The 15101-nt window shown below is 38.5% G+C and overlaps 1 protein-coding gene across 13 annotated transcripts in view; it reads right to left on the reverse strand.

Annotated features, from left to right (window-relative positions):
• The window catches only part of ESRRG (estrogen related receptor gamma), a 627966-nt gene that overhangs the window by 13653 nt on the left and 599212 nt on the right, over positions 1-15101 (reverse strand). For all 13 annotated transcript variants that reach the window (XM_061187293.1, XM_061187292.1, XM_061187298.1 and 10 more), the window contains one exon: positions 2409-2678. In XM_061187293.1, coding sequence (XP_061043276.1) covers positions 2409-2678 — 270 coding nt within the window. The remainder of the gene's footprint in view (positions 1-2408; positions 2679-15101) is intronic.

The raw sequence follows: 15101 nt of genomic DNA on the forward strand, positions 1-15101 counted from the left end.
TAAGAAACACAGGTTCCCGGCAAGACTGAATCTGCAACTTTACTGCTGTCCTCCAAATAACGGTAAAAAAATGGAATAAAATAGCATCATATTGACAGTCTCAAACAAAATGCCTTTCTGAGTGGTTTATCCCAAGGTAAAATGGTGGGGCTTGCAGGTTGGCTGGATGAGAGAAAGGCCATATTTATACAGCACAGGAGAGATGGCACAATTTAGACATTAAAATAGTCCCTATAGAACTTAGTCATTACTCCTTTATTATGGACTCTGATTCAATTAATTTTCCTTGGTATTGAGACGCTGAAAAAATGTTAGAATTACTTACAGGAGAATTTTGTGAGGTGGAGAAATTTTTAAGAAAAAAAATATGCTACAGAATACTATGCTAGAAAAAAGAGAGGGTTTGTTTGACTATTTCTGGCTGTTAATACAAGAAAAATAAACTGGCTAGTTCTTTAAACTTTTTAATCACCAGTCATTGCTTGAAAGTAGGTCACCTCCTCCGCCTCACAGCAGAGAATGTGGAATACAAATATCTATATATCAAAACATTAATGATTATACTTCTAAACAGCAGCAACAGAAATGCTGCTACTAAGTAATTCAGGTAAACTAAATAATAATCCATAGCCATAAAGTATACATCTAACATCCAAAAGTATAGAATTTTAGCAATTTTGATGATAAAGTTTTAGCATTGCTCAGCATTCATGATTAGGTAATAATTCACAAAAAGCAATTTGAGACACAAAAGATATAAAACACACTGGCTTCATTTTAAAAATAATTAACCAAGTAAATGTTTTACATGAGAATCACTATATGATTTCCAAATAAAAATTCTTCCTAAACCATCACTGCAAAATCTTTCATCTAATTATGAGAGGTGCTCTAATGGGAAGTCCATGCAAGCTAATAAATTCTCAGAAAATTTCTATCCCATCTCCCACTTTGGTTTTCCAGAGAGCAGGGCACGGGGTTCCTCAGGGTTTGTGACAATGATGCCATTTGTCATACAGAATCATATTTTACAGTTTCGCAGGGGAGTAAGCGAGAAGTGAATGGTGTTATAAGGAAGAGGGGGGTACATTCGCCATTAAAAGGGTGAAATGCTAAATGCCATTATGAAGACAAATAGGAAAATACAACTTCATTGTTGAAAACAATTCCCCTCCTATCAGTCCAAGGATTCATGCATCAATATTGTAGATGAACTCTTAATTACAAAATCAATTAAAAATTATTTCTAAAAACAGTCACGCGTCCCTGGCTCTCATGGGGGCAATTTGGGCAGAAGGTCTCATCTCACTAGGACCACGCCAAATCACAAAGTCGTCATCCACAAGTAAGCAAAAGCAATCTGGTTTTTCATTTTTCAGCGCGGCTGAGCCCAGTCTGAGATTGATCGTCACATATGGCCCCAGAAAACAAACTGTCAATACCTTGAATGCTGCAGAATTTGAACAAATAGCCGTCCGCCCATTCAAGCCACTCATTGCATCCCATTTAACAGATTTTATTGACAGTTTCCTTCTTGTAATTAAAGGGAAAACTACTGGCCGGCAACCAAGATAAAGTTCAAAGATAGGGTCAAAACAAAAGCAGATGGAGGGGCACGGTGTGACTGTCAATGGTACATAGCATCAGAGAGTGTTATTGACATGTAGGTATCTAAAGATCAGCACGTCATTAAGGAAGGATCTATCCTGGACTTTATGCAAATGCTAAGAGAGACTTAAGACCACAATCAAGCATCAGGAGAGGCACAAAGGGAAAAACAACAAAGCACCAACGATTTTTACTTATCAGAGTTTGCTCCCTATTTTAGTACATTTCAGTTCTCATGTAAAGACCATTTATTCTCATAATTCTTAACCCTTACTGCATAGGTAATACCCTTGAGGGAAATACTCCTTCAGCAGAACTTGACTTTTAGAGAATTCCAGAATGGAAGAAAACAGAGTATTCTCTGATAACCAAAGTGAAAAGCAACACTACATATATTATTCCAATTACAAAATTTGCATTTTGGGGGGGCGGGGGAATGATTTGTATTTGTACCTAACACTTATTTTCACTTGTGCAAACAAGACAAAGGAGCTAATTTGGTCCTCAGTGTCCATTTACACCACTTGCACATGAGTTTTTGCTTTGCCATGGTTCATGTTAGTAAGTGAATTAGGTGGTAGAAGTGTCACAGCTTTTAATAAACAAATAAAATAAAAATAATTCCCTTTAAGTTGATATTTCTTTTCTTCTAACTTTTCACTAGAAAGCTACAATGACTATAATTTTGCTGACTCAGAATCTACAACTGGGTCTAGCAAATCCCTGAAGAAGAAGTTAAGGGAAGGGGTAAAACTGACATATTAGAAAATGTAACAACGGGCCATTGTCAATATGCCAACCTGAATTAGCAAGAGCGATTGCTTTGAGGGTGACAAATTCTTCTTTCTCCAGCTTCATGCTCTTGTATTTCTTTACCAGCTGCAGGATAGCATTATTTAGGTCAAGAAGGCCTGCTAATTTGGACTGGTCTTCATCCATTATATAATCGTCTGCATAGACAAGTTCATCCTCAAAGGAAAGAGATCGGTACACGACACCAAGGATCAAAATTTCCATCCAAGCACTCTGCAGAAGGCTCATCTGGTCCGCCAGGGACAGCGTGGAGAAGCCTGCATGGGAAGATGGGCAGATCGAGTTACTTTAAAGCCATCATTTCATAATACAACGTTAGTTTCATATGGTAGTCGTCTTCTGCATCGGTGCTCAAAATTATGCTGAGCTTTGATTAACCACTCTTAAAGTTTCCCCTGATCATTTTGCCAATGGCAAAGTAAAAGTCACAAACCAGCTTCAACTTGTTGGCATTTTCTCAAGGTTTTATAGACACAGCTGAGAGGAATATAATAGAAAAGTAGTTTTGTTTCTTTCACTTGAGAAGAAAATACTGTGTAATCTTGAAATATACTTGATTTCTAGCGGAAGTCTTCACGACTGTCTTACAGGAAGTCAAACTTTCAACTACCTCATCTCTAAAAACTACTATTGATAAACACCATGAAAGTAAAAAACCAAAAGCCCCAAATAAAGGAAAACAAACAATGCAGGCCACACAGTAGAGTGCAATTTGGAACCGTTTCTCTGTAACAGTCACAAGCACGGTGAGTACTGAGGATGCTTACACCCAAAAGAGCCTTCTTAACTGGATATTTTGCCCCCCTGATATTTAGCATGAATTCCTGTTTTAAATGGTGATTATTGGTATAAAAGAGGGTAGAATATTTTGCAGCCTGGCCTCCTCACCAAATAGAAAAGCCACAATTCATTCTTGATATTAAGATCCAGTTATTAAAAAAAGTTAAATATGGAGGCAACGAGGTGTGATGGACAGGATATGAGCAGAGCCCTTGAATACTGGCTCCACTGAGCTACTGGCTGCTTCACCTCGAGCAAGACAATTTCCTTGTACCTTAATTTTTGTTTTTGGGAAATATAAAATAAAACCCAGCGAAACACTAATATATAATATGCATTCCATAAGTGTAGCTATATGATATATTATTTTTATCTGAAATACCTGGATGACTGCTTCAATCCTTTACAAAAATCTGGTCTGCATTTATGCATAGATGTCTAAAGTCCCTTCTGAACTCGAGAAAACACAAGCAAAAAAAAAAAAAATTAAAAAGAAAACGTGGTTCAAGAGGGAAAGATGAAGTAGTACAATTAAACTTACCTAGGAGTAAAGATATATATTTAAATTTTAGAGGAATTAGACCCAGACTCTAAAAGGAAGTCTTAGTGGAGAAACCTGATGATCAACCACATACTTTTTCCTAAAAAAGAAATGTTTCTTAAAACTTCACTTTCATTTCCAAGGTTATGCTCAGGAATTCCAAGGGTGACCAACCATCTCCATGGTTTTTGAGGACAATGGTACCATGATTTAAGGTCCTGCTACCAATAATTATACAGAAAGAAGGAAATATTAAAAATGCAACTTGTGATATTAGCAACTACAGCATGATAAAGAAAAGGAAATGATTACCTGGCCCGCTGGAGAAAACTAGTGGTTTGCCATTTGGCACCATTAACTACAAGTGTTTAATAAAATCATCAAGAGGGATTAGTCAAGCTTTTCTTAAGGGGTCTTAGGGCCCGTGTGAAAAGCATTTCTTTCATTTTTTTATCAAGCCGTTTACATATTATTTAACTGATCTTCTTTTAGACTGGCTATGTCTTTTTTCCCCTTTTTTTCCCTTTTTTTTTTTTGTCATTGCAATGTGAGGTTACATTAATAACTATCCTCTTGGCATTAGAGATGTAACAACTTTTAACAGGGATTCAAAAGAGAAAAATAATGATCTAATCTGAGTAGGTGTGGTTCCATTTGCTCTTGAGGTTGTTTTACAACAAACAAACCAAAAATCAAACAAACAATCTTGCTCTTTTTTTCCATTCCCCCATCGCAAGAAAAAGATGTCATGCAAATTCAAATATCTAAGCTCAGAAAAGGGACGAAGTAGGAATTTCTTTTGTAAATGAAGCAGACGAAAACATCATCATCTAGAAAGTCCTGAGCAGAGAGGGACGGGTATTTTCCATTTGCTTTCGTTTCCTTGTTCCTTTTCACGCTCCCAAGCAGCAGTTTTTCTGCAGCAGCAGATGAACGGAGCGCGTAGCCTGCAGCACGTTCCTGTGACGGCCCTATTCTCCCTCCCAGACACTGCTGTTAGTAAATAGATTTACACATTCTCCAATCTCCACACATCTTTCTGCCGAATAATTAAAAGCAGGATGATTAGTTTATTGAGTGGAAGGAGGAACTTTTTTATTGAGGTCCATCCACGATCTTATCAGGGCCAGCACTTTTACGGTTGTCAGGAGGATGCAGGCATCCAATTTTTCTTATCTGCCTGATTAATACAAACGCTGTTTCAGGACGCATTAATTAACAGATACAAATCTACGTTCTCATGGAAGGATCAATACGGAGAAGAAAAGAGCCATCAATGTGAATTTAGTGCTGATGATGGAGAAGGCACGCTATCGACATTTACGTGCACGGAAACTTTAAAGTTGCGTGGGGGCCCCTTTGTCCCTGTGATTTACAAATGAACAATTTTTCAGCCATAACAATGTTTCACACATTTCTTGGGGGTTTAATTAAGCAAAAAACAATAACACTTCATTTTTTTAGGTTGATCCTGCAATTTGATTCTTCTAGGTGGATGGCTCTGTGTGTGTGTGTGTGCGAGAGTGTTCGTAGACCAAACTTTTCCTTTCAATTCTTAATGAAATAAAAAGAAGGAAAAGGGTAAAGAAAAGGTTCTCCTTTTTTGGGGGGCAGGTTGGGGAGCACATAAAGATGGATATAGCACAAAAGGTCTGTTGGATTGCCTCAAGTCTATTTCAAGCTGATTAGAGGAGGTATAATTTTTGCAAAACCATAGGGAAAAGAAGACAACCCATGCTTTACACAATATAAAAAGTCTGGACTTTTTTAATCTCTTCTTGGTCTAGAAATAGCTGAATCCCAACAGTTTAACCCTTTCCTTCCAAACCTCTGCAATCTAGAAACTGTCACAAAGAGCTGTCCAGCCCAAATGCCTGGATAACAGCCTTGTTAAACAGCCTTGTTATGATCTAGCTGTGTTCACCTGAGCACTAAGGAGGCTGAATACGTAATCGAGATGATATTTTAATTCCTCAAAAATTTTCTCCTGGCCTTGAGGAGTGCTAGTTCTATTTTACATTCATAAAGACACATGGATAAAATGATAATTTTATCAGTAGTCCTGAGCAAAGTATAACAACCTAAATGACCAAGATCTAGATGAAAATGCATATTTTAATAAACTGAGTCTAAGGAATTTTCTAAAAACACTATGGCTGCATTGGCACATGCATGCTTGCATCCAAATGATAATTACTTGTTTGTGTTTTACTGGGCATTTAGTGGTGTTTTATAGCTCTCGGGCCACAGGTTCGAGGTCCTCAGCATCTATAACCTTTAGCTATCTTTGGAGAGAAACCTCCTTCCGAAGTGAAATAAAACATGCTTTGCAGTGGTGTCATTGGAACTTCATGTTTTGTACATCCCAGGATCTTAATCTTTGGTGTGTGACAGGTTATAGTTTTAAATGTTCAGCCATATTACAGCTTTTTAAAATACACTGGTATCATGGCACCGTTTTTTCTTCCCCAGCTCCAGCCCATTCCATGCATATCGCTGACAACCCTGATCTCTCTTCATCTCCAGCCTAGGATCAGTGCCCTTTAACGTATCTCAGGCATTCTGCGGGCAGAATGACTCGCTACCTTAACCCACAGTTAAGTAGCGTGTTTATCTGCAATACAGTGGGCTCCAAATAAACCAGATGACATTTGGGAATAACATCATTTGGAAGGATTGGAAAGCTTCTCAAGAGGCAGGTACCCTGAAGTAATAGGCTGGAAGAAACCATGTTTTGTGCCAACCCTCTTTCCTTCCTCTACTGGAAACTTCGGAGGTTGACAGTGGTGCTATGGCACTTGTCAAGCGCTTTTATTTATTTATTTTTTCTTAGCCCGGCCAACTGATGCACTTTGCAGTCAACTTACAAAAAAGGCTAAGCATTTGAAAGTGTGAAGGGCAAAAAATATCTGACGGCTAGTCTTCAAAAATACACTTTCATTTCAGAAAGCATAAATGTTTATTTCCTGAACAGAGTGTTGACAGAAATAGGCTGCCGTGAAGGCATTTGGGTTTAACCCCTGCTAGGCATTTTCTTCTCAGCTGCTTCCTTGAAACAGAACAAGGCTTTTAAATCTTCAGGGTGTCTGTTAATATCACTTAATCATGGCACTGATTTACCCGCCCACAGTTTTTTGAACGGTAGTGTCTCTGTTCCACCAAAAGTGGACACCTTTCAGCAAATAGCATAGCATGCTAAAATTATAATTCTGTCGTAACGACTCACTGAGATCACAAACGAAGTTCACTGAGAGAAGCTGACTGAGCAACATGGCATCAGCTAGATTCTTCTTCTCCCGAATAAATAAACCTAGCGTGGACAGGAGCTAGGGGAGAAAAGAATGACAACAGCACGAGAATTTGGTCTTAGTTATCAATAAATGCACAGATGCAGAAGCCTTGTTAGTGATAAACTTACTCTCTCTTTCTGAGTCAGCTGTTCTTCTCATATAGGAGCAGACATATCATTTGTTCTATGATTCACAAAAAAAAAAACACACAGCTCTGGGGCTTGTAAAATATATATAAATTAAGACCTTTTTTCTCTTTCTTTCATAGAGATGGACTTCACGGATTGGAACTCAGTAGAGGCTAGAGGCAAGCAGCTACAGACGGTCCAGTGCCAAAGTGAAAGCTGGAATATCCACCTGGATCTACCGGCAGCATTTTATTTAAACATTTTCTTTATAAAAGATGATAATAATTATCTCTATTATATTTTAATATCTCCTTATTATATTAGTACCTAAGCATTAGATACAATACATACATTGCTACCCTTTGAACCTTTATCCTGTTAGCCTGACCCAGATATCAATAATTGAGATTCAATAACAATTGGTTCGGGTGAAATATAAGAATAACTGACAAAAACGGGATCACTCCTGTCTTCCCAATTTGATCATTTGTTTTAACATTTGTGGATTCCATAAGACAGCTGTTTCTTTAATTCTGGTTTCATACTCCAAGTGGGGTTCACAGAGATTTTATGGAGCCATTATTTTAAAATAGCGGCTTCACGGGACGAATGTGAAAATCTGCAAGACAGAACTCAGATTCAAAAATTACTCTATATCTGTGTGGGAGAACTGACCACCATCTATACAGTTTAGTAGAAGATCTGGATAGTTGCGATAAACTAAAGAAGGAGAGAATAGAATTGGACAGGTAGTATCCCCCAGTCCAGGGCACAATTATCACTGTTCACCAAGCTTACAGGTTCGACTGGTCACTGACCACTCATGCTGATTATGCGAACAGCCAAATAAGTTTGCAATTAGCCCACTCCTGGGCACCGAAATTGAAAACACGCCCCCATACCCCCATGGCACTGGTGAAATGCTTTAACAATTGTCTCTTATTTCCCAGTCCAGCTTGCTAGAAAAATTAAAAGTGTAACAGCAGCTAAGGAAAAATATTCCCAGGTGGCAGCATAGGAAAGCCTCAAAATGATGATAGGAATTTTTTGTTGGTTTGTTTTTTTGAGTGGGCACTTTTAAACAATTGTCAAACTTCTTTGAAAAAAGGACCAGATAGAGGGCAGAATAATGCAAAATAAGAACACAGAGAACATCTACAGGGAGGGTACGGCTTCTATTTGCAGGTGCCACTTACCTACCCCCTCTGAATGCCTACAGAGGAGCAAATAATTCCCTTAGTCTTTCCCAAACTCCCTCTGACCTGGCCTCAACTTTACTTCTCTCCTTTCATCTAAACCAAGAAGAAAGACAAATTGTTGGGGAGCATGGAGGCGAGGATGGAGAAGCTGCTTTCAAGGAGGGACATCTAATAGCTTTCTTTTCCTACAAGCTTTTTTTTTTTTTTTTTTTTTACTAGTTGAAAACAAGAAAGTTCTGCCTGGAAAGCTCTCCTTTTTGATGTGACTTAAATTTGTTTGGCCATGAAGAAAAAAGGAAGGCAGCGCCATATAATATAGGACTCTTAAAAAAACAATCTTATAAAAGGGTATTGTCAGTTTCACTTTGGGATTAGATGGATACTGAGGAGGGAAAAGCATCATTTTGAAGCTACATTTCTGATTTGGAAGAAAAAGAAACTGTGCTTGAATCTGCCTTGCTTTCCCCAGTGGGACTCGTCAAGAAATATCATCATCGTGCGTTACAGGGCATGGACCAGTTGTCCAAGGAAAATCAGTCCAGCCTGGGCACCAGATGTGCAGGCACCATCCTCTTCAGGAGTCTTTATCAAATTTGGTCTAATTCTTGATGTAAAAGTCAAACCTCCAAAATAAACACAAATCGACTCTGTCTTGAACTCTGGGGATCTGTAAGGCTGACAGACATTTCCACAGACTTTTGAAGAGTATGTAGGAGACTTATAATGTCAAATACCCAAAAGCTAAGGGTTTACTGCTGTGGAGTGATAGATGAGGGAAGAGGCTGGTGTGGGGAGCAGTGACCTTGAGGTCGGGGGATCTGGGTTATGGTTCTACCCTCACTACGACCAATGGTGTTAACTTGGTCCCCACTGTAAGCTGACTTGTGGCCCTCCAAAAGCTGTTGGAATCCTAACTCCCAGGACTGTGAATGTGACCTTATTTGGAAACAGGGTCTTTCTAGATGATCAAGTTAAGATGAGGTCATTAGGGTGAGTCCTAATCTAATCTGACTGTAACTTCATAAAACGGGCGAAATTTAGACTCAGAGACAGACACAAACAGAGGGAAAACAATGTGAAGATACACAGGATGAACGCCATCTACAAGCCAAGGGATGCTGGAGGCTACCCGAAGCTAGAAGAGAGGGATGGAACAGATCCTTCCTCATGGCGCTCAGAAGGAACCGACCCTCCAGACACCTTGATCTCAGACTTCCAGCCTCCAGAACTGGAAGACAACTGTGAGACAGTTGTTTCACCCATCCAGTTTGTGGTACTTTTTTATAGCAGCCCCAGCAAACAAATACAGACCCACAGCTGACTCTTCATCTGTCAAATGTGAAATGTGGACCAAACATCTCTGAAGGATCTTCCAGCTCCAACGCGTCTGACTCAGAATAACAAACTGAGAGCTACTTACATGAAGCACAAGGCCATGTGGGTATCGGTGAGTACTTCCCACGAACATCACTGGATTGGAAGTAAGTCAACCTAGCATGGGGTGCCACCTCTGCTATCAACTAATCATGTGACTCAACTTCTCCAATTCCTGCTTTCTCATCTGTAAAATGGGAAGGTGGCAAAAATCTTCCCAAAGTTTGGGTCTAGCCCTACGTTATTTAGGTTTCCAGTGGTTCCACTGTAACCATTGATATTTAGTGCCTCTGTGATAAGTAAAGCACCGTGCTCAGAACCATGAGATGATACAATGCCTGCCCTCTATAACTTTACAGTTTAGTAAAAGTAGATTAGAGCACAATGAGGAGAAGTATGTAGGCACCATAAAGAATGATCAAAGTGAATGTAAATGCAGAGGAGGAAAGATGGGTGTTTGGTTGGACACATCCTCCCAAATGTACCCAACACTTTTTCTCCTTTTCTTCCTCCGTGGTTTTGATTTGGGCCTCCATCTTCTCTTTGGGGATACAGGGACACCAAAATCCTTATGTCTGGTGTTTCCTTTTTCCATCCTACTTGTGGCTATTCAAGCATTCTTTTAAATATGAAATCTAATTATGCTATTCGCTGATCAAAACGCTTTATTGGCTTCCACATCTCCTGAAGGACAAAACTGAAACTCTCTGGCACAATATGAAATGTCTTTCACTATGTGGCCCTTCTCTCCCTTTCCTGCCATACTTCCTGAAAAATCCTCCCCTGGGAAGTCCTCCGTAGATGGCTTAACACCTTGAAAATTGAGCCCATTTTCCCAACCCCAATGACAAACCCCACAACTTCACTACTTCCCAGATTAACAGCGTCACCACCCACCAGCTGCCTCACTCCTAGCCTTTCAGGGATCTATCACCAAGTTTTCTCTTTTTGTAGTTCCGACATCAAGTGCACACATTTCTTTCCATCACTACTGTCCTTATCAGTGTTCCTGTGTAGCATCCAGGGGCACTGACAGTTGTAAGTTGTAAAACGGGATAGTGGAGCTCAAGGTAAAGACATAAGCAAGTAAAGGAGTGGGTGTGATGATGTGCTGCCTAACAGGTGTATCTGTATCCTTCTCAGTGTGTTCCATGATCTCTGAGCTCTTAACAGTGGAGACCTCCTCTTCTTTGCTCCCTGCTGTATCCCCAGCACCTCCATCACTGCCTGCCACATAGCATGTGCTCAATAAATATGTGCCCAAGGAATGAATGGAGAGAAAATTCCTTAACAACTCACGGACTGGCTTTCAACAAGAATGGAAGGCTAGCAACAATATTCCAGAGAAATAAAAATTCCAGATACCAGGTCCCTCTCCCTCTCCACAAAAATATTTGAATGCTTAACAAAAAAAAGTTGCCTAATGTTTTTTCATAATTCAGCAAGTGTTTATTAAGGCACCGATTATACATAAAGCTCTGCTTATAAGTGCCTATATAGTATATAGGATTTTCTCTGGAGCCACTTAAACTCTGATAAAGTCCTGCCTAAATTTCTCAACCTCAGCCAGTTCTTTTTTAATTTGTAATTAAAGTTGACATTTTAATCATATGGCCTAACTACTTTCTCCTATATTTACAAATAACTATTCATAACAGATTCTGTGATAATGTCATGACTTTTTTTTTATTATTTACAAGTATCTGTAATTAATTTCTCTACTTTACCCTAGTTGTATAATTATTTTGACAACGTGTAAATTTATTATCTGGAGCTAGTATTTTAATTCTCTGAAATCCTAACTTAGGTCAGGAATGAAAGAAAAAGCTCACTGCTTCTTTCTACTTGCGGGAATAAAAATCTGTATGTCTACAGTTTTTACATAAATTCTTAGGAGACTCCAAATATAGCTTTGGTAAAGTCCAAGTAACTGATAAAGACACTTTCTACGCTTAAAAAAAAAAAAAAAAGGCAAGCAGATTGAGAAATCCTGTATTTTTTTTTTTTTTTTTATCATTATGGGTTTCCTCTTCCTAAATCAAAAACAGCAAAGAAAAGGCAATGCAATAAAAATGCATTCACATACGGCATCTCCCTCTCAGTCCATTTTAGAACAATGGGTTCTCACTAAGTAAATACTCACTTGTCAGAGGTATCTGCAACATGACAGCCATTGGGCAGCAACGAGGGAGTGAGGTGGCTTCCCACTTAAAGCAGCAAATTAGACATTTACAAACAGCGAAGATGGTACTTGTCGGTTATGACCTTTCACTGTGTCTGTACAAGTAGGTGCTAATGTAATTTAAATGCCATTTAGACGTGTTTCAGGTTTATCAAACTGGTTTGTATAGCCATTCTTATGTAATAATTTTGAAGGGGAACCATTTCCACCTGCTGTAGGAACAAGAATAGCTAGAGACAGCCCTATGCAAATATCTGGGCAAGTGAAGGAGGATCATTTACGTTAAGAAAAATCAAGTTGGACCTTGAGGAAATCAAGCAGGGGGCCAAAAATATTTTTAATAAGTCAGGTAGTCAGTTCACATTATTTTTGTGTGAACTTTGTTTTACCATATTTTGTACATAGCTATTTAGCTGAGAGTTTGGATTTATGGGCACACAAATTATGTCTCTTGGAGACCATAATTTTTCATTTAGAATAGAAATATGGGAGGAAACACAAGATGAATTTTGCTAACATAAATTTTCAGATCAAAATATATGTTTTTTTCACCATCCAAAGTTTTAATAAACTAACAAATAAGTTATTAATAAAGCATGTCATTTGTCAGAGTTTAGCAAGAGAGAGATGTGCCTCTAAACCTGTTTAGAATTGTTGGAAAAACAATCCCAACTATAATTTGGGGTTAACTTTTTTTGTTAAACAACACATTATTGGCATTTTTACTTTCCTTTATAATTTCTAATATTTGACGTTTCATATGTGTTTCTGACCCCAAAATATAGTTTAAATTAAAAAGAAATTTTTGTGAGTTTTTCTTTTGCCCACATGGAATGTAATAACTTTTTTAAAAAGATGAACTGCTTCTCGTGGGAACATTCAACCATTAAAGGAAATCTATAAATAGCAACTTAGCCATGGCTACTTTGTTTTGTTATTTGTGACATAACATAATAGTCTGATATTGAAGAACCTAAAAGCATATTCCACATACTGAATAAAACAGGAGTAAGCTGTTGCAGTAGATAAATATATATATTTATATACATTAAATAACTCAGTTATATATATATATATATATATATATATATATATATATATATATATATATACATACACACACACTATATACACATAAAACTACATAGAGTTCATATATATATGAATGAGTTAATAAAATGAAAAAATTAGAAGGGAAGGAGAAATGATCAACCCACCCTAATCTGATTTTGGATTAAATGCTGCCTATCCAAGAAAGGTAAGTGTTCAAAGTGTCTCCCAATGCACCTGCTTGCATAAATGAAGGCAGAGTTGCTGCCTTATGGCTCAGGGTATTTAGTCAAAGGAATCTTTTTGTTACCTTTTTCCCATTTGTGAAGGCCACACCTACACACACGTGAAGGCACAGAATGATGGTGGCATCGTGAAACACTGGGTGATTTCCTGAGCTCACCTAAAAATTTGCAAATTTTATTTCAGCTACCAATTACAAAAGCATAGAGTTGTGATCATCTTGCGTGCTTTCACTTAAAGGACCAAGAATTGATTCTCTCTGGGATCTCTACGAGAAAATCACTTTTAATTTCTATATTAATTTTATATAACGTGCCCTCAAATCTTTTCAAATATACCTAATTAGTCCCTTGATATAGAAACACAAATTCCATCAAGAGCCCTAATTATTAGACTTGCTGTTTGTGGAATTAACATTAATTTCTCCCCTTTTCTCACATTTACTACCTACAAGTGAAGCAGAAAAAAAGGAGAAAAAAAAAGAAAATCCTTCAGGTGTGCTTTTCTTGATTTTCCCCAAGTAGAAAGATACTACAACTCAGTGTCTCCAACATATGCCCTGGAAGGAAGAGAGGCAGAAAACAAAACAAAACAAAACAAAACAACCCAGGAGGTCTTCTGCATAAACACAAGTTAAAGGATTTACAGCTCAGGCCATTAAAAACAAAGTGTCATACGTATTGATGAACGAACTTAGAAGAAATATGTTATCCATGAGATGCATGCCACAGATGTGAAATTATAGCACCCTGACCCTGAAACTCCACATTCAAATAATATTAGAAATCCTCACTATCTGTGCTTAAAGACCTGGGCATAATTTGTGCTCTGGACAGCATGGAAAAACAGCAACTCTGAATTCCTAGCCCTGAGAGTTCGGTTTAAAGTCAGGCTCTCACACTATTTTTCTCTGGGGCTAATGAAGATCTGTTTACAAATATTTACTCCCAAGTTCACGGCTGGTGTTTGCTGGCTCAAGCCGAGCTAAGTCATTACGGCTTTGGTACAGGATCCACTGGGGAGGCTACCAGTTATCTTCTCACTGACAACACAGGCAACCCCTTCGATTCCTCTCTGCCTCCCCTTCTTCCTCTCTACACTGCCCCCAATTTGGATAACTGGCCAAGTTAAAAAGAAACAAAAAATGTGAAACAACACAGCTCTTGGAATTTCTCAACCACATGAATGCAGAATCGTTATCAGTCGTGAAATGCTGCCTGTCCTATTTACCACGGATACATAATATACAAACCAAACCTGCAAACCTGCACCTCCTATAATAACTCTTTCGAGACGCTCTTCCATTCAAAAGTAGAATGGAGGAGGGAGATGCAGCTGCTGTAAAAGGCTCTCACATTGTAATTCCTCTCCTCCCGAAATGAACGAGAGCACCCACTGCACGGCCTCCCAGCCTCCCTGCTTTGATCTGTTGGGAAGGATATTTATCTTTGTATTCACTATCTCACCTCTCCCCTTTGCTGTGACCAATCCCTTTCATGTCACTGAGATCCTGCAAATAGATCCAGGAAATCCTAGAAATTCCTGTATGAGGTTGATTCAAGGAAATAAGCAAAGGGTTATTAAATAAGAGTTACCATCCAGGGATGAATCTTGTTGGAAGTTGCACTGTTTCCTAACTCCATTTGAATAGCAGTAAGGCTACCTCTGCAGGCAGAGACTCTTAAGCGTCTGCAACAGTCCAAAATGAAAGAGGGGGGAAAAAAAGGAAGAAAAAAAGCTGCCTGATTCTAATACACCTAATTAGCCATCGGCAGACTCTTAATTGCATACATTAGGATGATTCCATAGTGGAGATTAATTCTAAATATACCCAAGCAGCTGGTTAAGATGCCATGGATTACAGTGTGGACTGTACTTTTCCACTTAATTAGA

This window comes from Eubalaena glacialis, chromosome 3 (genome assembly GCF_028564815.1).
Source record: "Eubalaena glacialis isolate mEubGla1 chromosome 3, mEubGla1.1.hap2.+ XY, whole genome shotgun sequence".
Classification (NCBI taxonomy): Eukaryota; Metazoa; Chordata; class Mammalia; order Artiodactyla; family Balaenidae; genus Eubalaena; species Eubalaena glacialis.